The sequence below is a fragment of the Paroedura picta genome, chromosome 3 (genome assembly GCF_049243985.1).
Source record: "Paroedura picta isolate Pp20150507F chromosome 3, Ppicta_v3.0, whole genome shotgun sequence".
Taxonomy (NCBI): Eukaryota; Metazoa; Chordata; class Lepidosauria; order Squamata; family Gekkonidae; genus Paroedura; species Paroedura picta.
In genome coordinates, this window is record NC_135371.1 from 6,490,563 (window position 1) to 6,516,265 (window position 25,703).

Below are 25,703 nucleotides of genomic sequence, written 5' to 3' on the forward strand. Positions count from 1 at the left end.
TTGTAGCTGACTACTCCCCTTCCCGAGGCAGCCATTTTGTAGCTGAATCCTTGCCTGCTCATGGCAGCCATTTTGTACCTGACTCTTTCCCCCTTACATTCGCAGACATTTTGCACTGAGGGGCGCTGCTAGCAGCTGGTGTGCAGTGCCAAGCCGAGGGGGAGCCCCAGTCATGGCAGCCACCAGAGAGCACCAAGGCTGAGCTGGTGGCAGAGCAGCCCCCGAGGCAGCAGCTGGGGAGGAGGACGGAGAGTTGGACCGGTAGTTGGGGACAGCTGTATTAAGTTTCATTTTATTAGGAAAACTCTAACTACAATTGGAGGATATGTAGGGCTTCTCCTCAGTGCGGCGGCCTAGATGCGAAGCCAGACACTTTCTCCATCGGAGGATCTCTCCAGATTCTGAACATGGATGTGGTCAGTCAGTCAGTCAATCAGTCAGTCACCTTTTATTGGCATAAAATATGTATAAGACATATAAAAATAGGGTTTACAATTTCAACAAAATAATAAAATAGGCCATGGGGTTACATAACCAAACAGATCTTAAAATGATTAAATAAACTATAAAAGAAAATACAAGGTAGGCAGCATATTATAAAAGCATCTTAGTTAAAACTCTGGCAACTAAAATGGTTACCTCTGGGTCTTTGTCAGAGAGCAGAAATTGCAAGGTCATACAGAAGGCTTGTTTCCCAGCAAAGCAACAAAGCTGTCACCCCGACACTGCTCATATAAGGGGCAATCTAACAAAATGTGTGAGACAGAGTCATGGCAGCCAGAACCACATGGACAGAGTCTCGCGTGGTATGGGATACGGTGGAATCTTCCCTCTAAGACCTTTGGCGTGGGACATCAAGAAGATGCAAATATGCAGGCATAATATATCTCTGCATAGTGATGCCAAAGAATGCTGGTGAGCAGACTCGAGGCTGGGTAGGGCATGAGTTCCTGCTGCTCATGGTCTAATATTCTCTGTTTAATAATCCGGAAGATACATTTTTCTTCCAGAGGTAGTAGGGAGTTCAGATCGATGCCAATGGAGACTCATTTTTGTTCAATAGCTTGGAACCATCAAAATTTAAGAGGGTCACTTTTCAGACAACTTAAAAGGCTGCCAGTTTCTACTCTAAAATATAGCCTGACCCAAAATTTAAAAGTAGCTATCCAGGCCCTTGTCTCTACCCTAATTTGGCCAAATTCTGTGCAAATGGCATGGTAGGAGACACAATTGGGAACCCCTGCAATTGGGAACCCCTGCAATTTGCCTATAGAAAGCAGATTGAACACCCTCAATAGGAACCCATAAGGGGCATCCAAACATTCTGAGCATTCATAGGGCTTCTCCCGTGTGAATCCTTTGGTGTTTAGTGAGGTTGCCCCTGCAAGAGAAGCGCTTCCTGCAATCTGAGCATACATAGGGCTTCTCCCCTGTATGAATCCTTTGGTGTTGAGTGAGGCTGCTGCTGTGAGAGAAGCAATTCCCGCATTCTGAGCTTTCATAGGGCTTCTCCCGTGTGAATCCTTTGGTGTTTAGTGAGGCTGCTGCAGCAGGAGAAGCGCTTCCTGCATTCTGAGCATTCATAGGGCTTTTCCCCTGTGTGACTCCTCTGATCTAAAGTGAGTCTGAACTTGTCACGGAAGCTCTTTCTGCATTCTGAGCATTCATATGGCTTCTCCCCCTGTGTGAATCTTCTGATGCACATTTAGGCGGCTACGCTGAGAGAAGGTCTTCTCACACTCCAAGCATCCATAGGGCTTCTCCCCTGTATGAATCCGGTGATGTCGAGCGAGGTTGCCGCTGCAAGAAAAGCGCTTCCTGCATTCTGAGCATTCATAGGGCTTCTCCCCTGTGTGAATCCGGTGATGTTCAGTGAGGCTGCTGCTGCAAGAGAAGCGCTTCCTGCAGTCTGAGCATTCATAGGGCTTCTCCCCTGTGTGAATCCGTTGATGTTTAGTGAGGCTGCTGCAGCAAGAGAAGCGCTTCCTGCAGTCTGAGCATTCATAGGGCTTCTCCCCTGTGTGAATCCGTTGATGTTGAGTGAGGCCGCGGCGGCGAGAGAAGCATTTTGTGCATTCTGAGCATTCATAAGGTTTCTCCCCTGTGTGAATCTGTTGATGTTTAGCGAGGCTGCTGCCGCGAGAGAAACGCTTCCTGCATTCTGAGCATTCATAAGGCTTCTCCCCTGTGTGAACCCTCAGATGCATATTGAGGTAGCCTCCGTGAGAGAAGCTCTTCCCGCACTCCAAGCACTTATAGTGCTTCTCCCCTGTGTGAATCCGTTGATGTTTAGCAAGGCTACTGCCGCAAGAGAAACGCTTCCTGCATTCTGAGCATTCATAAGGCTTCTCCCCTGTGTGAACCCTCAGATGCATATTGAGGTAGCCTTCGTGAGAGAAGCTCTTCCCGCACTCCAAGCATTTATAGTGCTTCTCCCCTGTGTGAATCCTCTTGTGTTTATTAAGTTTGGATTCATGAGAAAAGCTCTTGCTGCAATTGGAGCATTTGTATGGCTTCTCCCCAGTGTGACTCTGTTGATGCGAAGGAATATGGTCTCTTCTGGAGACACCGATAACCCCATCTCCACTGAGTGGGAAATTCTTTGTTCCTTTTCCTGTTTGTAATTTGCTCTGGATTGGGATGTCAGACCTATTGCTCTTCCGGCAGTCCGCACTGCCCTTCCTCCACTTCTGCCATCCTTCCCGTTTTCTTTTCAGCTGCCTCCGAGGTTCATCTGGATCCCATGTTTCTGCCTTCAGATCTTCATCTCCTTCTGAAGAGACCCCTCTTGGCTGCCCCTGTGCCTCAGTCTCTGGCACATCTCCTGTTGGAAAGGAGGGAGAGAAAACCAGTAAGGGCTCCGGGAAAGGTAGACCGCTCTGCTCAGCCTGGCATTAGCAGATGGGACTTTAACCAATAAGAAGTAGAGTTCTGAAAAAGGGGAAGGGGCAGGGAAAGGAAGGGAGGTAGGGCTGAGGAGACACGAAGAGTAGACAAAAGTGGAACGACTGGGAAGTGCTGTGGGTCAGGGTGGGGCACTGATAGACAAGCACACAGCCCTGCCCCTGCAGCTCCTGCCCTCTGTCCGTGGACTCTAGCCTCTTTGCTCTCAGCGCCTCGGTGCCTGGAGCCAGCAGCAGGTAAGGGGAGAGGGCCCTGGGCAAAGGGTCGTGGTGGAGGGCCTTTCCTCCCCTCCCCTCTGTTTTGGGCAGGATTTTTTTTCCTTTTCTTTCCACTCTCGTCCTCCCTCCTCTTTCCCTCTGATTCCTCTTGCCCTTTTATAGCCAATCCTGTGCTCCTTCTGTTTTTTCCACTTTTCATTCCTTCCTCCAGGGGTGTTTCCTCCTCCTGCTCTTTGCTCTCCCTCTGATACAGAGGATTCAGAGCTTCCTGCAGCAGCAATACGTGCTAGCCTCGTTAAGGTAGTGAGGGGGGGGGGAGGTGGAGACTGTTCTTTCCCTCCCGGGTTGCTGCCTCTCTGCTTCTTCCTGCCTCTGCTTCTTCAGATAAGTTTACTTGTCCCCCACCCCCACCCTCCTATCTTGTCTGGCAGCTGTTTTTTTAATACCCGCATATAACCCGTGGGGGACTTTTTCAACTTAAAAAAAGGGCTGAAAAACTCGAGTATATATGGTAATTTAAAAGCCCGAGTAAATAGAAACATTCTGGTCTATAGATCCCAGAGCCAACCTCAAGGGGAAGGACATTCCACTGGCAAGTTGTCACCCCTGAAACCTGTCTGTGGGCACCCCATCCCTCCTCCTGAAAAAAAAAACAACCAAGATGGACCTTGTAAGAAGCATCTTTGCTGGCAGTCTGGGCAGGAACAGATGAGGCAGTTTTTCCAAGTGTCCTGGTTCCAAATGAACTGAAACTCCCATGTTCCCTGTATTGCTTCCCCCCTCTTACCTGACAAGGGGTCACCTGCACACCCTCCTGATTCCTCGCAGGTGTGGAGGATCTGCTCTTGGATTGAGCTGTGCATCAAGGAATGATCCAGGGACCCAAAGTCCTTCCAGGGGAACATGAAGGGATTTTGACTTTCCAAGGAGGTTCATGGTGTGGATAATCTACCTGCCCTTTGTGGGACTGGGGAGTTGGGAATGTGTGTATCCGAACGGCCTACAAGACCTTTGGTTGCAGCTTGATGCAAACACCAGCATTCTTAGGAAACAAGCAGGAAGCAGGCAGCTTATTCTGAGACTATTGTGAGGTAAATGTTAACATCAACCAGGAGTTGTAGGACGTTAGGTCTTCAACAGGACATGCCTAAGGGAAACTTTCTCTCAGGCAGATTTGCAACAGATAAACAAATTCCTCTGCTACAGCCCAGTTACCGGCTAGACCCAGGGAACCCTACAGGGAGTGCAATCCTAATTGGGTCTCCTCAGAACCCTACTCAAGTTTTCACAGTGGCGCTGTGTCTTCTTAGAGGCCCAGCTGACAAGATCTCCCCACAGTGATGGCCTGAAATGGTGACAGATGCTCTCTCCTGTTCTGTATTCATGATAAAAGGGACAGGATCCTTACCCCGAGAGGCCACCATCTTGTAATTCTCCCACATAACTTCCCAGTAGAGAGCTCTTTGGGCCGGATCCAGCATCGCCCATTCCTCCCGCGTGAAGAACACGGCCACCTCCTCGAAGGACACGGGCGGCCCTGAGGGAGGATTTCCCCACTTCATCTTCTCTGACAATCCCAGAGTATTCACAGGAGAAAGCAAAATTCCATAGGCAGGTCACTTGGGGGGGAAAGTATGGAATACATCAGACTAATGGCAAGAAAAAATTAAATATGTCTTTTCAGGGATATATGTATCCCACAAGTTATACATCATTTGGGAAAGTCACCGGGGTGCCTTTTCGAAACAAGATCTACAGATGCAGAAGTCCATGCCGAATTCTCTCGGATTTTACTGTGTGAAACAGCAAAACTCGCTTGCAAATGGTTGCTGAAGTGCATCCCAACTGCATACAGGGGTAGTCAAACTGCGGCCCTCCAGATGTCCATAAACTACAATTCCCAGAAGCCCCTGCCAGCATTCGCTGGCAGGGGCTTCTGGGAATTGTAGTCCATGGACATCTGGAGGGCCGCACTTTGACTACCCCTGAATATCTGAAAGCACCCTAAATTCATTTCCCACCTGGAGGCTGGCATCCCCACTGCCGACTGTGTTCCAGGAATTTGCCCCCAAAACTCCCGCGCCCTGGCTGCATGCGGGACCCCTCCAAAGCGACCCCTGCAACGCTTCTGTGCCCGGCCCCTGCCCGGGAATCATAAACATACCTTTCTTGCAAAAGTCACATTCTTCCTCCAACCTCGGCAGGAGAAACCAGAGGGGAGCGACTCCAGTTCCTTTCCTAGGAAAATCCAGCCCTCGGGGGGGTTTAATCCGCGTCTCTCAACCTTCCCGGCGCACCTGAGTCAGGTAAATCCCCCAGTCCTCGCTCCCGTTCGCAAAGGCTCTTGGGAAGTGTAGTTCGCGACGGCGAGGGGAGAAAGCAACCACGCTTCTTGGACACGAAAGCTCGTCTATCTATATATACTTTGAATAAAACTTGGTCAGAAAAGGGGCCACTGGAGTTTGTGGCGCTGCTTCAGACGTACCCGCTTGGCCCAAAAGTATTTTGAAAGAGATGCCCGTCTCCCCCCCTGGGGCTTTCTTATTTCTCCTCTTCCAGAGATGGAGACCAGAGATGGCTGGTCTTTCTCTTCATGCTTCTGGGACGCCCCTCAGAGGAGATGAAGACACCAGCAACCCCCTCGGAGTTGCCCCCAGCACCCAGGGTTAGACTGCCCCTGAACATGGAGGTTCTGCGTAGCCTTCATAACTGACAGCCACTGGTGGACCCCGTCCACGTTTCCGTCCCATTTCTCTTTCAGGACAATGTTTATATGTGGCTGTCACATCTACTAGTTATGGCAAAGAGTGGGGTGAAGAAGCTTCTGTAGGGTTAAGAGGGGAAAAGATTTTGGCAAAAGATTTTGGCAGCTCCAACCCAAACCTCCAGGGATTTCTTAACCCGGGTTTGGTGGCCCTTTCCCAAAAGTTTGGGAGGCTGGAAAAGCCGCCTCCTGCTATATCCCGGCCATGGGATTTCCCATTATGCTCTCATTCTTTTCCAGTCAAACTTTCTTCCCAATTAGGACCCAAAGTGGCTTTTATGAAAAACTGGGAACCTATTAGCATTTGTACGAAAGGTCTTCAGGGGAAATGATCAGCCTAGAGATGAGCTATAATGCCAGGGGATGCCCAGGTCCCACCTGGAGGCTGGCATCCCTAGAAGGTGGACTGAGGTAAGTGTGATAATTGAACTGACTCCTCCCTCCCCGCCTTCTGCCTATACTCTGCTGGGGTGCGTGTGTGTGTGAGGGGGACTTTTGCTCAGTGCAAAGCTCAAAAATGTATTTCTTCACCCTTTCCACAAATGTTGTAGGTTCTACAGGACTCTTGCTCTTATCTACCAAGCAAGGCTGTTGACAACTGGAAATTTGGGAGTTCTGAGTTCATAGGGTCACCATGATTCCAAAGCAAACCAATGACACTTAAACAAGCCCCTAAATCCGCCAATTAACCACTAGCAAAGTGTCTTTATTCTCACATGTGCAACAATATCAAAGATCATATTTACATAAGCAGATTCACGTTTTAACATTTTTTTTCATTTGTGATTTCCCCACCACCAAATTCTGAGCATATTTATCCATTCATTTTCCTTAATATTTTTATTCTGAAAGCAGAAAAAACACTACAGAACTATTTTAATAAAAACAATAAGCTGACATTTTACAATATTCATCTTGTTCTTTTACATCATTATAATATTATACTCTGTACATTTTTCTAAATTTTACATTTTTCTAAAATTTACATTTACAGTATGTAGATCAGTTTTGTTCTTTCCACCACAATTTTATTAATTGGTATAATCTAATATTGGACTCAATTTCCTTCTAAAATCTGATACTGATTTGTAGTGCACCAAATGTTTTGCCATTGTCCCGTATCCCACCAGTTTGACTGGTCTGAAAGATCTGGTCAAGATTTTTTCCATCCTGATGCATACAAAATCCTAGCAGTTGTTACCATATTGAATATTATCTGGTACCATATTTAATAGCATACATTTGGGACCCAATATAAATCAGATTCTCAATATCTTTTACATCTCATATTTCTTTGCTTTCTTATAGTTATATACTAAAATTACTATTTAAAAGAAAAACAAAATATTCATAGAGCATAGATTTAACAATACATGTCCTATTTCTTTGCTTTTCAGCAAGTGCACCACATGTGATAAAATGACAATGTCCTGACACTTCAACATTTTCCATTGTAACCCTTAATAACTTTTGTGTCAACCTTCTGCAGGTGGATATCACTCCAGATTTGAAGTAGCATGTTACTTCCCCATCTGTATTAAACAGGTTTCACAAATCTTAAGTATTATTTCCTTACAAGCACCAAATATCCCCTCTCCCATTTTTTTTGCTGGATTTGGTGGGGCCTTTCCCTTCTTTCTGTAATAACCAAGACACATCCTCTGAAAAAATTTCAAAGTTTCTTGTTGTACGACCTCAACTTCTTGCCAGCTGCACATCGGAGATCTGACTGATCTGCCAGGTATGCGCCGAAACATTTATTTTAAAATTTATATACCGCTGCTCTCTAGAAACTTGCGGTGGTTTACAAAGTCAATAAAAACATAATAAAACCCCCAAAACACCCTTTAACACATTAACTAGATGGCGATCAATAAGGATTCTAGTCTCCCCCCCTCCCCCGTTCAGCTCCTGGGTCAAAGAAGATCTCCCATGTACTTCTTGCTTGACTATTAATTTAATCCCATTCTGTGCTGCCTTTCCATCCAAAGAGAGTCCCCCAAGGTGGAGGGGATCACGCCCTAAGAAGAAAGGCTGAGGGACTTGGGACTGTTCAGCCTGGAGGAGAGGAGGTTGAGAGGGGACAGGATAGCTCCCTTTAAGGTTATGAAAGGTTGCCACTTGGAGGAGGGCAGGGAGCAGTTCCTGTTGACAGCAGAGGAGAGGACCCACAGGAATGGGACCGGCTTGAGGGGAAAAAATGTCCAGTCAGATTAGTTCAGCAGTGGAATGGGCTGCCTAAGGAGGTGGGGGGCTCCCCCTTGCTGGTGGTCTTCAAGCAGCAGCTGGACAGATACTTCTCAAGAATGCTTGAGGTTGATCTTGCATTAAGCAGGGGGTGGACTAGATGGCCTGTATGGCCCCTGCCAACTCTACAGTTCGATGATTAACATCAAAACACTACACAATTCAGAATTCAAACATCAAGACAGTAACAGCAGCATTTAGTCTCTATCAGCAATAGAATTGATATAACTTACTTAAGCATGCAAGAAACCTAGAAAACGCTCTCCTGTTTTATGCTTGAACTCTGTGACTGGAAATACAACAGGTACTTATGATGTTACTGTCTGTGAATCCTAACTACACTACCACTAGATTGATGAGGAGAAGTCTGGCTTCAGTTTCAGAGTTTAAATGGCTTCTCTATTGCATGAACAATAAGAAGTCTTCTGCTCAGTAAAGTAGCTACTATGAGAGATCTTCTCAAACTCTGAGTATTTATATGGCTTCTCCCCTGTGTGAATACTCTGATGTACAGCTGGGGGGATTTCACACTCCACACATGTAGATGGTTTCTTGTGTGAAGCACGGGATATGATGCTCTGACTTGGGGTCTTGGTGTAGAGGTAAAGAGGGGGGGCCTCTAATCCAGAGAACCAGGTTTCGTTCCCCCTCCTCCACATGCAACCAGCGGGTTGACCTTGGGCTAGTTCCAGTTCTCTTAGAATTGCTCTTGCAGAGCAGTTCTGGCAGAGCTCTCTCAGCCCGACCTACCGTACATGGTGTCTGCTGTGGTGAAGGAAGGGAAAGGCATTTGTAAGGTGCTTTGGGACTCCTTTGGGTAGTGAAAAGCAGGGTATAAAAAAAAACAGCTCTTCTTCTTTTCATCAAGCACCAAAACAACAATAACTCTCTCCCCTGCAGCTGTTTTGGGCCTTGAAATTGAGGGTGGGGAACAAGACTGCCCCACTGCAAGCCCAATCAGCACTGAACCCTCCAGGCATTTTTAAATGAAACAGCGGCGGTGTACTCCTGGCAGCCACGAGAATGATGTCCCCTCTAGTTTTGCCCCTAAGCAGCAGCAGATAACAAGAAATCCTGTTAGAACTGTTCTCCCAAAGCAGTTCTATCAGAGCTCTCAGCCCCACCTACTTTACAGGGTGCCTTATTGTGGGGAAAAGGAAGGCGATTGGAAACCGTTTTGAGATGGGGTATAAAACCTCCCCTGTGAGGTTGCCACTGTAGGAGCAGCTCTTCCCACCCTCCAAACATCCCTATGGCTTCTCCCTTGTGTGTACCCTCTGGTGTAAAGAAAGGCTATACTTCCGACCGAAGCTCTTCCCGCAGCGTGAGCATTTATATGGCTTCTCCCCTGAGTGCACCCTTTCGTGACCAGTGAGGTGGTGCTTCTGCGAAAAGCTTTTCCCACACTTGAGGCATTTATAGGGCTTCTCCCCTGTGTGAACGCGCCGATGTGACTTCAGGTTGTTTCTCTCCCGGAAGCTCTTCCCACATTCCGAACACTGATACGATTTCTCGTCTCTGTGAATGCGGAGATGTAAGGAGAGGTGTGCGCTCTGGCAGAACGTCTTCCCGCACTCTGAGCACTTATACGGCTTCTCCCCTGTGTGAATCTTCAGGTGTTTAGTGTAGTTGCTGTTGTCCGAGAAGCTCTTCCCACATTCTGAGCATTTGTAGGGCTTCTCCCCTGTGTGAACCCTCTGGTGTAAAGAAAGGCTGTCAATCCGACTGAAGCTTTTCTTGCAGTCCGAGCATTTGTATGGCTTCTCCCCTGAGTGCACCCTTTCATGAATAGTTAGATGCTGCTTCCCCGAAAAGCGTTTTCCGCACTTGAAGCATTTATATGGTTTCTCTCCTGTATGGACCCGTTGATGCGCAGTAAGATAGTTTTTCTCCCGGAAGCTCTTCCCGCATTCCGGACACGGATATGGTTTTTCGCCTCTGTGAACCCGGAGATGTAACGTAAGTTTTCCATTCTGACTGAACTGCTTCCCGCAATCCAAGCACTTATAGGGCTTCTCGCCCGTGTGAACCATCTGATGTCGAGTAAGGCCAGATTTACGAGAGAAGCCCTTGCTACAATCTAAGCATTTGTATGGTTTCTCCCCGGTGTGGTTGTGCTGATGGGAAATAAGGCTATCTTTCCGGAAAAAGCTCTTCCCGCATTGCGTGCATTTATGTGTCTTCCCCTCGGTGTGAAACCTCTGATGTATGGTTCGGGATCTAACAGTAGAGAACCTCTTCCCACACTCCAAGCATTTATAGGGCTTCTCTCCTGTGTGCATTTTCTGACGCCTCCGAGGTCCATCTTGACTCCAAGGTTCCTCAGATCTTCTTGCAGAAACCCTTCCCAGTTGTCTCTGTCCCTTCGTCTCTGATAATTCTCCTCCTGGAACAGAAACAGAGAAACCAAGTAAGAGATCTAGAAAAGAAAGACCACTTAGCAAGGCCTGTCATTATTAACTGGCATTTTCCCAGGGAGGACGGGAGCAGGGGTGGCCAAACTGGCTCTCTGGATGTTAAGAGACGACAATTCCCACAAGCCCCCGCCAAATGGCCATGCTGCAATGGGTTTATGGGAGTTGTAGTCCATGAACATCTGCAAAAGCCACAGTTTGGCCACCCCTGAACTACAGCCTTGGAAAAGCCTCTGTAATCTCTAACTACAAGAAAGTGAAAAGGGTGGTGTTGGGGGGACGCAGAGGGACGGGGAGGGTAGAGCAAAGAGGAAAAACTTCCCAAACATGCAGTGGCGTTTCCTTGCTTGAGGTTCAAGGAGATATTTGTCCCTCTGGGACAATGACAGAGAAGTCAGCTCTTTTCTGCTTCTACAGGAGTTTCTCCATATGCACAATATTTATTTGGAAAACCTGTATGTTACCTCTCCAGAGAACCTGGAGCAGATTAAAAATGTAAAAACAACACATCAAAGTTGCGACAACCCAGCACTTTTTTGTAGGATTTTGTTGTAAGAAGAAGAGTTAGTTTTATACCCTGCTTTTCACTTGCTGAAGGAGTCTCAAAGCGGCTTACAATCGCCTTCCCTTCTTCTCCCCACAACAGACACCCTGTGAGGGAGGTGGGGATGAGAGCTCTGACAGGATTACTTGTTCAGAATAGCACTTATCAGGGATGTAACAAGGCCAAAGTCACCCAGCTGGCTGCATGTGGAGGAGTGGGGAATCCAACCCAGCTCGCCAGATTAGAGGCCTCTGTTCTTAACCACTACACCAATAATAATAATAACAACAACAACAACCACTGTTCCTCAGAGCAGCTGTACATTTGCTTTATTAGTCCTGGACTTAGCTATTCTTTCAGGGGTTTCACTCGCAAGAAAGGCCACAGTGAGGGCACATTTTACCCGTATATACTCCAGTATAAGCCCACCCGAATATAAGCTGTGGCACCACAAAAGAACCTGGAAAAAAATTTATTGACTTGAGCATAAGCCTAGGGTAGGAAATGCCACAGCTACTGGTAAATTTCAAAAATAAAAATAGATACCAATAAAATTACATTCATCGAGGCATCACTAAGGTTAAAAGTTTTTGAATATTTATTTCAAAGAAAAACAGTAAACTACCTCTGTAAGTGCAAAAGTATCAACAATAACTTTAAAAGTTGCTCCATCAGCAACCGAGCTAAAATACAAGAGTTAAAATCCTTCAAAACTGGATTCTTCCCCATCATCTGTATGTCCAAACAGAACTTCAGCTTTAGCTGGTGTGAGGTTAAAAAAAACGTGCTGAAAAAGATGGCATATGCACAAGTATATACGATACATGGATTGTATACATGAGTAGGCCAAAGAAGGATATGGGGACCTCCCAGAGGAGAAAAAAATCCTGGAAAACAAACCAGAACACCCCTTTTACTGTATTGCTTTACCTGAAAAGGAGTTGACAGCACACCTTCCTGATTTCTCAGAGCTCTGGCGGAATGGCGTATCTCTTGCATGGTGCTCTGAATCAAGGAACGGACCAGGAACACAAAGTCCTTCCAGGGGAACAGAAGACAACATGACTTCAGACATTCCTATAATATTTACGGTACTGAGAATACCCTCGGCCTTTTGGGGACGTGTGAGTGGGTGGGTGGTACTCAAAATGCCTACAAGACCTTGGCTTCCAGCTTGTTGTTAACCCTATGGAAGCATTCTGAGGAAACAAAGGGAACACATGCAGTGTATGCAGGAAAAATTCTGTGGTAAATATATTAACCATAAACCAAGAGGTGCGGGATATTAGGTCTTCAGCAGTGCATGTCTAAGGAAATTTCTTTTTTCTCGGGCAGGTATACAACATATAAACATGACACTCCATTGCAATTCTACTCAAATCTACTCAATGGGGCTTTGTCAGGTATGTATGTATGTATGTATGTATGTATGTATGTATGTATGTATGTATGTATGTATGTATGTATGTATGTATGTATGTATGTATGTATGTATGTATGTATGTATGTATGTATGTATGTGTGTTAGATTTTTATACTGCCTTCCCATATGGCTCAGGTGTTCTTAGGTGTGCCCTGTATAACCCCAAACAGGGAAAATTCACTGAATCATACACAGGCCTCTATACTATAATTCCTGGTGAATTAACTCCTCTCCCCCCCCCCTCTCATGATCTCCAACCAGTAATTCTCAACTCTCCAAACTGCCCTGAGCTGTATGGGAGGGTGGCATACAAACATATGAAAAAGAAGAAGAGTTGGTTCTTATATGCCGCCTTTCCCTACCCGAAGGAGGCTTAAAGCGGCTTACAGTCACCTTCCCATGCCTCTCCCCACAACAGACAGCCTGTGGGGTGGGTGAGGCTGAGAGAGCCCTGATATTCCTGCTCGGTCAGAACAGTTTCATCAGTGCCATGGCGAGCCCAAGGTTACCCAGCTGGTTGCATGTGAGGGAGTGCAGAATCGAACCTGGCATGCCAGATTAGAAGTCCGCACTCCTAACCACTACACCAAATATAATATAATATAATATAATATAGTATAGTATAGTATAGTATAGTATAGTATAGTATAGTATAGTATAGTATATAACATGACATAACATAACATAAACCTGGCCAGTGACACCCTGGATTAATTACAGGTGCTCCCTTCTCTCCCAAACTCCTGAATAAACAGCCAAGTTCCCTACCCAGAGAGGCTGCCGTCTCATAATTCTCCTGCATGACTTCCCAGTAGAGAGCTCTTTGGGCCGGATCCAGCAGAGTCCATTCCTCTGGTGTGAAGAAGACGGCCACCTCCTCGAAGGACACGGGGGGCCCTGAGGGAGGATTTCCCCCGTTCATCTTCTCTGACTGTCCACAAGAAAGCACAATCCCATATGTAAGTCATTTGGGGGGAAAATACAAAAATACATCAGATTAATGGCAAGAAAAATCGAGTGTGTCCTTTTAGACTCTGGAGAGTATCCCATGAGACATATGTAATCTGGGGAAATCGGAGGGATGCCATCTTGGAACAATGCCCCAAACAACACAGATTCTGAGAAGCATGCTGGGCATATTTCTCTAGGGTCCTATTTGTTTAAAACTTGGATGGAATTAAATGCAAGAGGACGTGGGCTGTCTGTTTCTGCACCAAGAATAATATTACTGAACAGTTCCTCTACAATACAAAGAAAAGTGCCTTTGTAATGACACAGTTGTAATGGATCAAACACAGGCATTTCACCCTCCCTTCAGCTTGAAATCTGCTGGATTTTTAAACCGTGTGAAGTAATTCAGCCTCTGAGAAATGAAGTATGTACAAGGCTGACAGCCAGTGTAGCATAGTGGTTACTGTGTCTAACTAGGATTGGGAAGATCCTGGTTTGAATCCACACTATTCCCATGGAGATGCACTGGGTGATTCTGGGCCTGTCACAAAATGGGTGACTCTGGGCCTCAATCCACTAATTCGGCCTTTCTCAAAGAGAAACATTTGGGAGCTTATTTTTTTTTTAAAAAAAGGAGACAACAGGAAGTTACACAGACTAAGTTTTCTAAAGTGCGAACTGGACTGGATTTCCAGAGATAAACTTCAAATTCTGCTAGGGAAACTGAGAGAAAATCCTGAGTCCTGGAACGCAGGCAGGGTGAGGGTTGGGAGAGCCTTATGTTTTCCAGGCTGTAGAAAAGTAACAGATCAAGACCTCCTGAAGAGCTAGTTTTCTGTACACAGGAAATTCTTGTCTGGAGGGACAGCCCAACACAGCATGCCTATCGTCTGCAGTGCAAGACCCCAATCAAAGTTTTTCATCCCAGACAGCCTGAATACTGGGGATAAGGTTCCCAAATCCAGGCTTGGAAATTCCTAGAGATTTTGGGGGTGCAGTCTGGGGAGAAATGTTAGTGGGGCACAGTTGTAACTGCGGGAGATATCCAGGCCCTACCTGGAAGTTGGGAACCCTGCTGGCAGAGAAGCATAGAGAGGAAAAGAGGAGGGAAAGAAGTAGGAGAAGGCTGCTTGCTCTTATCAGGAAGGAAAGGATCTGAAATGGGGGAATGAAAGATTCCCGCTGGGGGAAGAGCCGGGGGTGGGAGATGGGAACATCCCAAGCCAGGGGCTGAATTGTAGGCCCGGGCAGGGGTCCCAGTGGGGTACAGCCGTAGCCTCACGCGATTGCCAGGCCTCCCTAGGAGATGTACAAAGACTGTCCAGTACAAAAGTTACACTGATGGGGAAAAAAACGACTGAAACAGGTTGCACCATTAGATTTTCTTCATGTCCTTTAATATTAGTAAATTAGAAGACTTGCCAGAGCATTCCTGCCAGAGGCCTGGTTTTATAAACGCTTACGGATAACAATTTCTTCAGTGTCAAGCCTAAATGACAAATAGTAAGCTTCACTAACAAAGACATTTTTTTTCTGTGCATCACATTCAATGACAAATAAATAAACCTACTCACATTCCATTTCTAACAGCTCTCAAAAGGAGCTACAGCCCTAGTGAAAATTATTCTGTCCTGTGTGACAATAAAGAATCTTCATTCCATTAAAATAAAACATACAGCAAGTTCAAGGTGTACCAGGGAGAGTCCATGGAGAGATAGGCTACATACCTTGAAAGAAATGACAAAAACTTCAAACGTTGAACAAAAATGTGGAAGGCTAGAGCCTCCTTTCCCTAAAGTTCTTTGACATACAATTCATCAAAGGTTCATTTACATTAGTTTAGAAACAATTATAAACTATGCTTAAAGGTATATCAAGTATAATCCAACATTTGAGTAGCGTGTTTTTTTTTTGTTATTGAACATAATACACAGAGGGGAAATGTCTTTTTCAATAATGAAGCTTACTAGTTGTCATTTAGACTCGTCAGTGAAGAAAGGGTTTTCCGAACACATTTACAGAACCAGGGTACGCTCTAGCAATTCTTCTTTACTAAGATAGCTCCAGTGTTTTTTTCCTCATCAGTCTCACCTGGAAATGAGTAACCTTAACGGGTGACCCATCCAGCAGAGAAACACAGGTGTGTGGTGGGGGAGTAGCTGGAGTTGGCAGGAGAGGTTGCCTGCAATTATTAGGAAATAGAATAACCTGAGTGTGGAACTGAATCACTGTAAGTAGGTGGACAGGTCGTTGTGAATTTCCTGCATTCTGCAGGGGGTTGGACTAGATGACCCTGGGAACCCCTTCCAATTCCATACTTCCAGTCTATGTAAAAAACCCAAAAGGGAATATTTGTAGAAAGAGCAGGGCAGGTGGGAGAGGACAGGAAACTTTAAAGGCAGGAGCTGAACTGTGTTCTGGGACTGGGCAAGGCCATCTGTGGCCGCCACGACCCCTTCCAACTTCCAGTCTATGAAAAAAAAAACCAAAAGGGGAATATTTGGCCAAAGAGCAGGGTGGGTGAGAGAGGACAGGAAACTTTTAAGGCAGGGGCTGAATTGCGTTCCAGGACTGGGCAAGGCCATCTGTGGCCACCACTTTCCTGGAGAATGATGCCTTCTGACCTATCAGCTTAGGGCTGATCCTGCGTTGAGCAGGGGGTTGGACTAGATGGCCTGTATGGGCCCCTTCCAACTCTATGATTCTATCTGCTGAGCCGGGCCATTTTCTCATCGTGGGCGACTGGAAGAGCGAGAAAGAAATCGAGCCACTGGCCGGTGGGGGGAGACCCCCTCGCCTGCAGTCCAGGCTCCGGCCCTGGCAGGAGGGACCACTGATGGGAGAGGAGGCGATAGAATCTTGAGAGGGAGAGATTCTCCCATCATGCACCGCGCGCCCCTCCATCCCGAAGAGCGCAGCTTGGGACGCGAGGATGCGAGACCCCCCGCCCGCCCCACTCATGCGCCCACCCAGCCGCTCCCGCCGCCCTGCCCTGCCCCAGTCCCTCTCCAGCCCCACACCTCTCCAAGGGATCAGCAGCAACGCGCCTTCTTGGCTGCGACCGCGCAAAAGCCCAATTCCGCCTCCGAGCAGGGAGGAACGAGCCCCAGGAGAAGCGTCTCCAAGCGTCCTCGGGGGGGGGGGGAGACAGGAAAAAGGAAAAAAAAAGGGGGCGGTTTCCCCCATACGTAACTCAATTTCCTGTCCTGTCTAGGAAGCGCCCGGAAGGGCACGCCTGTCGGGAAATGTAGTTTGCAGCAATGAAAAGCCGAGGCTGCAATGAACCAAAAGGATTTTGGAAATAAAAGCGACCCCCCCCCCCTCACTTTCTCCCCATCAGCTTCGGGATCCTTCCTGACTAGGGATCCCGGGTTGGGAAATAACTGGCAATGGGGAAAGGGGTGTGTGTGTAATATATGGATATGGATAGAGTCCCGCCTGCACAGCAGCCTTTTCCTCCAGGGGAACTGATCTCTTTAGTCTGGAGTTGAGCTATAATTCCAGGAAATCTCCAGGCCCCACCTGGAGGCTGGCATCCCCAATTTGACTGGGGACTGGCATCCCTCTCTTGCCCCTTTCTCCTACTTCTTTCCCTCCAAGAATTGTCATGCAACTGGTCTTTATTTCCTAGGGTTGCCAACTCTAGATTAGGAAATACCGGCGGACTTTGGGGGAAGAGCCAGGAATGGGCGGGGAGGGAGACAACAGCAGTGATTGGTGGCCATAAACTGCAGAATACATAAGATGTTCTCTAAAATTCAACGGTAGTTAAGAAAGGTACAAAAACCCTCCACCTGCACAGTAATAGGCAAAATCTAGCTTTGCTAAATGAGAAAGCTGAAGGCACCCAGGTTTTTTTTTTTTTTAGGGCAGTGAGCAAACACCTTTAATGCCTAATCTTTTTGGTGGTGGGGAGATTGCAAGAAACTTCTTGACTAATCTGGTAGTTTTGTGCTGGAGTCTCTCTGAAGTTTTTTTTTTTTTAAATTCTTGAGTGGTCCACAGCCCAAAGATTTCAGGGTGCTCTATCTCCCAGGAATAGCACTTAGCCCTGTGGCTCTTTTATCTTTTCCCTCCCCTAATTTCCTTGTGTCTAGAATTTCCTTTCTTTGCTTCGACTCTCCAGGGAAAGTTTGCATTGCCTTTCTCTTAGGAAAAAGAACAGCCTGAAAATGGGGAACAAAGACAGCATCATGAGAGGAGGGGAAGCCAAAGAAGGAACGGCTGGACTGAGAAGTCAGCTCCGATGTATGGACTTCTAAGAAGGGTATTTAACAACTTCCAACCCCTCCCAGGAAAAGAATGAAGCAGGAGCATTGACTATGAGCAGGAAGAACAGGGAAAGCTGTACCGGTTGGAGTTATTCTGTTTTTCTTGCACAAAAAGCTGTTCCAGTTGAATTTCTGCCTGCCATGACAGACTATACAGGCAGCTGAATAAGGTTTAGAATATCTTATTGGCACATTTTACTGAATTTATATACCACTTTTCCATGAGAGTTCAGTTTCTCAGGAGGTCAAGCAAGGAAAAGGTTTTGCCGGGGATGGGAAAACTGAGCAGCGTGACCCCTCAGTGTTAAGACCCACATTTGCCAGAGCTAGGCTCTGCCCTCAGAGCAGCCCCTACCATCTCCCAGCCTCTCCTGGGGGAGCAGCCCTGGGAAGCCTTGCCAAGGTCCCCGTCAATCAAGACTCTACCCCACCCAGGCCTCTCTCAGAGGCCAATCACAGGCCACTCTCCTCCACTGAGGACCAGCTCAGACCACCTGATGGAATGGCTAATTAAGCCAGGTGACCTCATCCCCCCTCTGATAAGCCAGTGTCCAATGAGATGCGGCAGAACTTTAAAGTTTCTGTGATGTCGGAAAGGGGACTTTTGTAATGCAGTGGTTTGCTTTCTTCGGGCAGCATGGCATGGACGCCGTTCAACTGGAAAGGTAAGATTTAACCACTTTTTTGCCTTCTTTATTGCTCCCTCTCTTGCTGTGGTTCTGTCTCCCCCTTGGGCTGCTGCACCGTCTGAGTTGCTGGTTTTGGCTTTAAGGATGCCAGCCTGCAGGTGGGACTTGGGGAATCCCCTGGAATTACAGCTCATTTCCAGACTAGAGGTCGGGTCCCCTGCAAAGCATGGCCACTTTGGAGGGTGGAGGGGTATCCCGCTGAGGCTTCCTCCCCAAATCTCCAGGAATTTCCACACTGGAATCTAGCAACCCAATTTTGTTTGGAGTCTTTCCTCTCCAGATCTCTAGGTTTCACCCCCCCCCCGACTCTCTCCCCACAAACAAAAAGGCTACAAAAGTGTATCAATAAAGGTACTCTTCTTTATTTTTTTTTAAAAACTGGCTTTATGCCAGAATGCAGACAGGCTATTAAGTTTTTTTCCATAGTTTTCTTCAGTGGCAAAATCCAGTCAATATTCTACCAAGCAATTTGGTCCCGTTCCTTATTGGACGAATATCTGAAACAATCTTAATACCTTAGTTCAATAGGAACTTTCTCAAAACATAGTAACTCCACAGAATCTTCCTCAAAAAGTGATGACTCGAGGGACAAGTAAATGTGGCCGCATGGGAAGAGTATAGAACACGGGTGTCGAAACTGAGCCACTCCAGATGCCCATCAGCCCCTGCTAGCATGGTTCTGGCAGGGACTTATGGTAATTGTAGTCCATGGACATCTGGAGAGCCACACTTTGGCCACCCCTGCAGAGCCCACCCTCAAAAGTACTTGTTAGCTCTGTAGCCTGGATGCCAAGAACTCTGTGCTGGCATTTTGTATTTAAGAGCTGCCAGGAAAATGTTTCTAGTTATCCTGTGTGCATGGTGGGACGAAGAGACCCTCCAGCGTTTTGGCCTTAGTCATCTAAACTGTGCCGAAGATAGAAGAGTTAGTTTTTGTACCTCAATTTCACTACTCAAAGGGAGACTCAAAGCGGCTTACAATCACTTTCCCTTCGTTTCCCCGCAACAGCAACCCTGTGAGGTAGGTGGGGTTGAGAGAGCTCTGACAGAACTGCTGTGAGAACAGCTCCAACAGGACTGTGCTAGCTCAAGATCACCCAGCTGGCTGCATGTGGAGGAGGAGCGGGGGATCCAACCGGGCTCTCCAGATTAGAAGTCGCCACTCTTAACCCCTACACCTCGCTGGGCTCCTAGATGGGCACCTATAGCAAGCCTCTGTTTACTTCAGCTCTGAAAAATATGAGTACTGATATACAGAACTGTTACCTCCAGATCGGGAAAAACCTGGAGATTTGGGGGATGGAGTCTAAGGATCTGGGGAGGGGAAGGTTTGGGGAAGGGAGGAAAGGACTGTAATGAGCTGTAATGCCGGAGAGTACACCTTGCAAAGCAGCCATTTCCTCCAGGCGATGCATCACCTGGAGATCCGTGGTAATAGCAGATCTCCAGCCACAACCTGGAGGTTGGCAACCTTCGGTATGTCCCTCCTCCCATATTGCACTGCCTGCTGTTGAGATCTGCCTCACGCATCCTGCTCTCTGTTCTTCTCAGCTTCAGTTGGAACCCCCAGCAGCGGGGGACCGGGCAGACAAAACTCAAGGTCCAAAGACAGCCGGAGGAGCCTTGAAGACAGCATCCGGCCACATCCCTCCGAAGGTATTTCCATTTATTTCCCACACAATTCTGGGTAGTTCTGGGAGATCTCCAGGCCTCAAGTAGGGTGGAGTTTGGGGAGGAGAGGGATTGGGTAAAATGCCATAGAGCCACGATGGCCAAACTGTGACTCTCCAGAGGTCCATGAACTGCTGTTCCCATGAGCCTCTGCTAGCTGGAAGGGGTAATTGCATGGACAATGGACACCCCTGCTACAGAGCCCACCCTCTGTTCTGGAGCAGGACTTGGGCACGCACCTGGCCACGGAGCACTGCCACATCCTCGCCAGTCCAGGGCACAAGCATGACGTATGGGGTGTCTGGACCAGGGAGTATAGGCTGGGGGTCTTGGGCAGGGACTCGGCACGGTGGCTTATCCACCTGCCCAGATATCATTTCATGGGCGGCGAGAGGGCCATGGTGCAATACAGTGGGCAGCCGCCGGCGTGTTTCCTCTGCGGGGTCTAGGGGGACCTCCGGAGGCACTGCATGATGCATGATGCACCTTTGCATGCGTTGTGGCACCCGTGGCCACTGGATGGACAACTGTGACCGAGACGTGCGTTGCAGTTTGTGCTTCAAGGAGGGTCACCCATACCGGTGGTGCTAGGCCAGCTGGAGGAACTGGATGGTGGAGGAGCAGCAGGGCACGACGGAAGGATGGAAGGCGGTCTATGAGAAGATCAGAGCGGAAGTGAAAAATATGAGTACCGATGGGCTATGTACTCAGTAGTAGAATAACCAAACCAAAGTACCGAGCGGAAGCTCCCAAATATGCCGTAGCAAATGGAACACTTTATTCAAAGTAACGGCTGAAAACCACGCCGGTTGAATTGTTTTTTTTTGTAAACTTCCTCAGCAGCAAATATCTGTATTAAATGGATAACATATGAAATAAGTGAAATATAGCCAACCACCAAATCAATTACATTTTGGTCTCACATTTGAAAGTCACCTGCAACCCAGAGATTGACAACTTTCAGTATGTCCCTCCTCCCATATTGCACTGCCAGCTATTAAGACCTGCCTCACGAGCCCTTCTCTCTGTTCAGACTCAACTTCAGACGGGAACGCCAACAGCGGGGGACTGGGCAGAGAAAACTCAAGGTCCGAAGGCAATTGGAGAACCCTAGTAAGCAGCTTCAGCATGAATCAATCTGAAGGTATTTCAATTTATTTTTCATGCTATTCTGTGTGCAGCCACTAGGGGTGCAGCGAAGTCTGAGCACAATAAAAGGCACTCGGCTATCGGCTTGACTTGCCTTTCTCCGAGACTGAAGCGGACTTGCCTAACAGATTATGCACAACACATCAAGCAAGCCAGCATTCCTGCAACACAAGCAGGGACGCCAGTCTCCAGAGGGGACCTGGGGATCCCCTGGAATTATAGCTTATTATTAGATGGTAGGTATCAGTTCCCCTGGAGAATATGGCTGCTTTGGAGGGTGGACTGTATAGCATTTCTACTGCACTGAAGTCCATAAGTTGCCTCTACTCCTGGTCCTACCCCACCAAAATCCTTGGATATTATCCAACCCAGAGGTAGCAACCCTAAAGTCGTACTGATGGCTAGAGATGCCAGCTCCAGGTTGGGAAATACCTAGAGATTTTGGTGATGGAGCCTGAGAAGGGTGGAATTTGGGGAGGGAGGGACTTCAGTTGGGTATAATACCATGGAGTTCACCTTCTAAAGCAGCCAATTACCCCCTAGGTGATCTGACCTCTGCTATCTGGAGATCAGTTATGATCACAGGGGATCTCCAGCCAACCTGGGGAGATTGGTAACCATATTGACAGCTGACAGCTGTTTGCCAGCCTGCGGGTCATTTTCTCCAACTGTAGCCTTTCTCTTCTCTGTTCCTTACATCCTGATCAGTGTGGTCTTGTGAATTAATTGTAACGGAGTTCCAGCGAGATATAACCTTTCTCCTTTCCTTAGTTTCTCTCCTCCTTCCCCGCACTTTTCTCATTCTTTCCTCTTCCCTGCCACCCAATTTATTTTTGTCCACCCCCCCCCCCCACACACACACACTTTATTTTCCATGTCTAGGTCTCAAGTCCTTTTCCTCCCTATTATGCTTGGTGACAGTAGCAAGCCTTTGTTAGTATTATGAACAGAAGGGGGGGAGGAGTTACTATTTCCCCATGGAGAAAAATGCCAGGGAGCCCACCTTAAAACTGCTGCTTTCTTCAAGTGAATGATCTGTCACCTGGAAATCTCTGGTAATTGCAGATCTCCAGTCACAACCTGGAGACTGCCAACCTTCTCCCATCTTGTACTGCCTGCAATTGAGATCTGCCTCATGAGCCCTGCTTTCTGTTCCTCTCAACCTCAGGTGGGACTGCGAACAGCGGGCGACCGGGCAGACATGGCTCAAGGTCCGAAGACAGCTGGAGGACCCTAGTAAACGGCTTCAGCCTGAATCTATCAGAAGGTATTTCCATTTATTTTTCACATAATTCTGCAGCCCCTAGGGTGCAGAGAAATCTAAGCATAATAAAAGGCACTCTGCCATCGGGTAGACTTGCCTTTCTCCAAGATTAAAGCAGAGTTGCATTTAGAGTCCTGTGCCGCAGCAGGGGGCTGAAATTGGGGTGGGAAAGCGGCTGCAGTCTCGGATGGGGGGAAGGGTGGCTGGAGTAGCTCCGTGCCTTCCTTCTCCAGAGTGAAAAAACTGTGATGCAGTAAAAGCCACCTTTAAAAAAAACCACCTTGGGGCAATCAAGGGAATGTGGAATTAAGGGGGCAGGGGGCGTGGAGGATGCTGGGCATATAGAGAGGCTGAGCACTACCAACATCTTTCCCATAGGAGCGAGAAGATGGGAGGGGGAGGGAGGGCAGCCATAAGGGAAGAGGCGTGCCCAAACTCTCAAAATGGTGGGTGCTGCAAAAACTCAAGTGAGAGCATTTTGGCTTCCTACCCCAATGCGGGAAGCAAATGGCAGACTGTAGCCTGGACAACGAGGGGAGGAAAGCTGAAATGCAGAAAACAGAAGTGGTCTAGGGAATGATCCCAGACTCCAAAAACTGGGGTCAGGGTGAAATGATAGCTAGGCGAGTCCTCAGTGCAGAAACAGTTACGATCTGCCTCACAAGCCCTGCTCTCTGTTCCCCTAAACTTCAGACGGGACTGCCAACAGTGGGGGACTGGGCAGACAAAGGTCCGAAGATAGCTGGAGGACTGCAGTAAACAGTTTATGGTGGCATCCATCCAAAGGTATATCCATTTATTTTTCATGCAGTTCTGTGTGCAGCCACTAGGGGTGCAGAAAAATCTGAGCATAATAAAAGGCACTTTGCTATTGGGTAGACTTGACTTTTCCCAAGGCTGAAGCAGACTAGCTTAACAGATCGTGCTTAAATACATTGACCAAGCTGGCATTCCTGCAAGAAATGTAGGGATGCCAGCCTTCAGGAGGGACCTGTGGATCCCCTGAAATTATAGCTCATCTCCAGACTGCAGAGCTCAGTTTGCCTGGAGAAAAGAGCTGCTTTGGAGTGTGGACTGTATAACATTATACCCCACTGAAATCCCCAAATCATGCCAAGTTCTGGCGCTACCCCAAAACTCTGGGGTACATACTGATGGTGGAGCTGCCAGCTCCAGGTTGGGAAATAACTGGAGATTTTGGTAGTGGTGCTTGAGAAAAGTAGAATTTGGGGAGGGAGGGTCTCCCATCGATGCAGCTCCATAGAGTTCACCTTCTTAGGTAGCTGTTTTTCCCCCAGGTGATCTGATCTCTGCTGCCTGCAGATCAGTTGTGATCCCTAGCCAACAACTGGAGGTTGTAACCATACTGACAGCTGATACAGTAATTGCCAGTCTGCAGGACACTTTCTCTGACTGTAGCCTTTCGACTTTCTGTTCCTTGCATCCTGCTTAGTCCGCTCCTGTGAAGTAATTGTAAAAGAGTTGCAGCAAGATATCATCTTTGCCTCTCTTTTCCTTAGTTTATTCTCTTCCTTTTCCACACTTTTCTTATTCTCCTCCCTGCCCTCCTTACGACAGTAGCAAGCTTTTGTTAGTATTATGAACACAAGTGTATTTGTGGGAGGGCGTTAATATTCCCCCATCTTTATACAGCTTTTGCTGTATTCATATTTGGCTAAGGGCTAAGTGGGCGGAGCCAGTTCCTCTCCCCACAACAGACAACCTGTGAGGCAGGTGGGGCTGACAGGACTCCTCTGTGAGAACAGCTCTAACAGGACTCTCACTCCACAAGACCTGGAGACAGTGACTCCCCAGGTTTTGGGGAAGGGAAAGACTTCAATGGAGTATAATGCCATAGAGTCCACCTGGCAGAGCAGCTGTTTTCTCCAGGAGAACTGATCTATCACCTGGAGATCCGTGGTAATAGCAGATCTCCTGCCACAACCTGGAGGTTGGCAACTGTATGTATGTCCCTCCCATATTGCCCTGCCTGATATTAAGATCCACCTCACAAACCTTGCTCTTCATTCCCCTTGGCTTCAGACTGGACCGCCAGCAGCGGGGGATTGGGCAGACAAAACTCAAGATCCGAAGATAGCAGGATGGCCCATGAAGACCTTACCAGGCTGCATCCTTTCAAAGGTATTTCCATTTATTTTTCATGCATGGTGTTTGATGTGGCAGCTTCTAATGTGGAGAGCTGGGTTTGATTCCCTGTTCGTCCACAGCCAGCTGGGTGACCTTAGGCTAGATTGTAAGCCGCTTTGAGACTCCTCCGGGCAGTGAAAAGCAGGGGTATGAAAACCGTACTCTCTTCCTTATTGTGTAGAAGTAGCAGCTGCTGAGTCTACAAATCGCTTTCATTGGGGTGAATGTTTGTGTGGCGAGCAGTCTTTTATGCCTCCCTGTGGTGATTTCTTTTTCTTTTAAATTCAGTTCAAGGACCGGGCAACGAGGTGTCTGATTCTGCAGGAGCCAAATCTCGAGAGAAATGGGAAGGAGGTGTTGGGCTGGGATTTCCTTCCAGCCGTGCTGGAGCCGTCAAGGAGCTTCCAGCCAGACCAGCTGCCCAGGAGGCGAGGTCTCCGAAGGCGTGCCCACAACAAACTCGGGAAATTCCTTTCAAAGAGTACTTGAACACCCCGTGCTACCCCCCTCACTGCAGGATGAGGAACCCTGAGGGGATCAAGCCCTCGGTACAGGTTTGTAGGATATCTTTTCAGTCCATGGAGATAGCTGAGGCCAGCTCAAGTACTGAGGAAAGATGGACGGCCCTCATCCTGCCAGGCCTACGCGGAGAAGTACCTGGGTTTCAGAGAAGCACGGCTGCCTCTAAGAAAGAGCCGGAAGGTACTTCACAATGGTTGCCCTTGCGTCCTTCGGAGTTTGAGGAACGGGAGAGAGGAGGAAAAGCTGCTCTCAAGAGCCACCCAGAGCAAGAGACCAACACCTCAAGGGATGAATAACAGGAAGCCGCCCTAGAAGCCCCCTAGAAGATGAAAAAATCCCTGTTTGATAATTTGAAAACTGCTTGTTCTTTTAACGCAACAGGTTTAGCGGTTGGTGAATTTGATTGACTTAAAGCTGGTTTTATGTTCTTTATCGTGGTTCACTTTGTAAGCTGCCTCGAGGAGGTTCTCCAAAGAGGTGGTAAAAACCGTTTTCTTAAAAGGTCAATAAATTATCCCTCCTTA

The 25,703-nt window shown here is 47.6% G+C and overlaps 2 protein-coding genes across 5 annotated transcripts; one reads left to right on the forward strand and one right to left on the reverse strand.

The window, feature by feature from the left end:
- Positions 1-432: 432 nt before the first annotated feature.
- Positions 433-16,602, reverse strand: LOC143834437 (uncharacterized). Its single transcript, XM_077331273.1, is given in 7 exon segments — positions 433-1,513; positions 1,515-1,681; positions 1,683-2,531; positions 9,408-10,519; positions 12,022-12,129; positions 13,283-13,445; positions 16,486-16,602. Coding segments are annotated over 6 exon segments (2,571 nt in total). The 5' UTR covers positions 13,437-13,445; positions 16,486-16,602; the 3' UTR covers positions 433-1,332.
- A 744-nt stretch (positions 16,603-17,346) lies between these two features.
- On the forward strand, positions 17,347-25,703 carry LOC143834365 (uncharacterized). Of its 4 annotated transcripts, XM_077331148.1 has the most exons (8): positions 17,347-17,732; positions 18,373-18,401; positions 19,977-20,081; positions 21,130-21,240; positions 22,414-22,512; positions 23,203-23,294; positions 24,546-24,651; positions 24,946-25,703. In XM_077331148.1, exons 2-8 carry the CDS (start codon positions 18,374-18,376, stop codon positions 25,473-25,475), a joined length of 1,071 nt encoding a protein of 356 aa, XP_077187263.1. In that variant the 5' UTR covers positions 17,347-17,732; position 18,373; the 3' UTR covers positions 25,476-25,703. The 4 variants fall into 4 exon arrangements, with proteins under 4 accessions (XP_077187263.1, XP_077187266.1, XP_077187262.1 ...); XM_077331147.1 differs by lacking the exon at positions 17,347-17,732 and having other exon boundaries at positions 17,817-18,401; XM_077331149.1 differs by lacking the exon at positions 17,347-17,732 and having other exon boundaries at positions 17,818-18,401; positions 23,203-23,295; positions 24,553-24,651.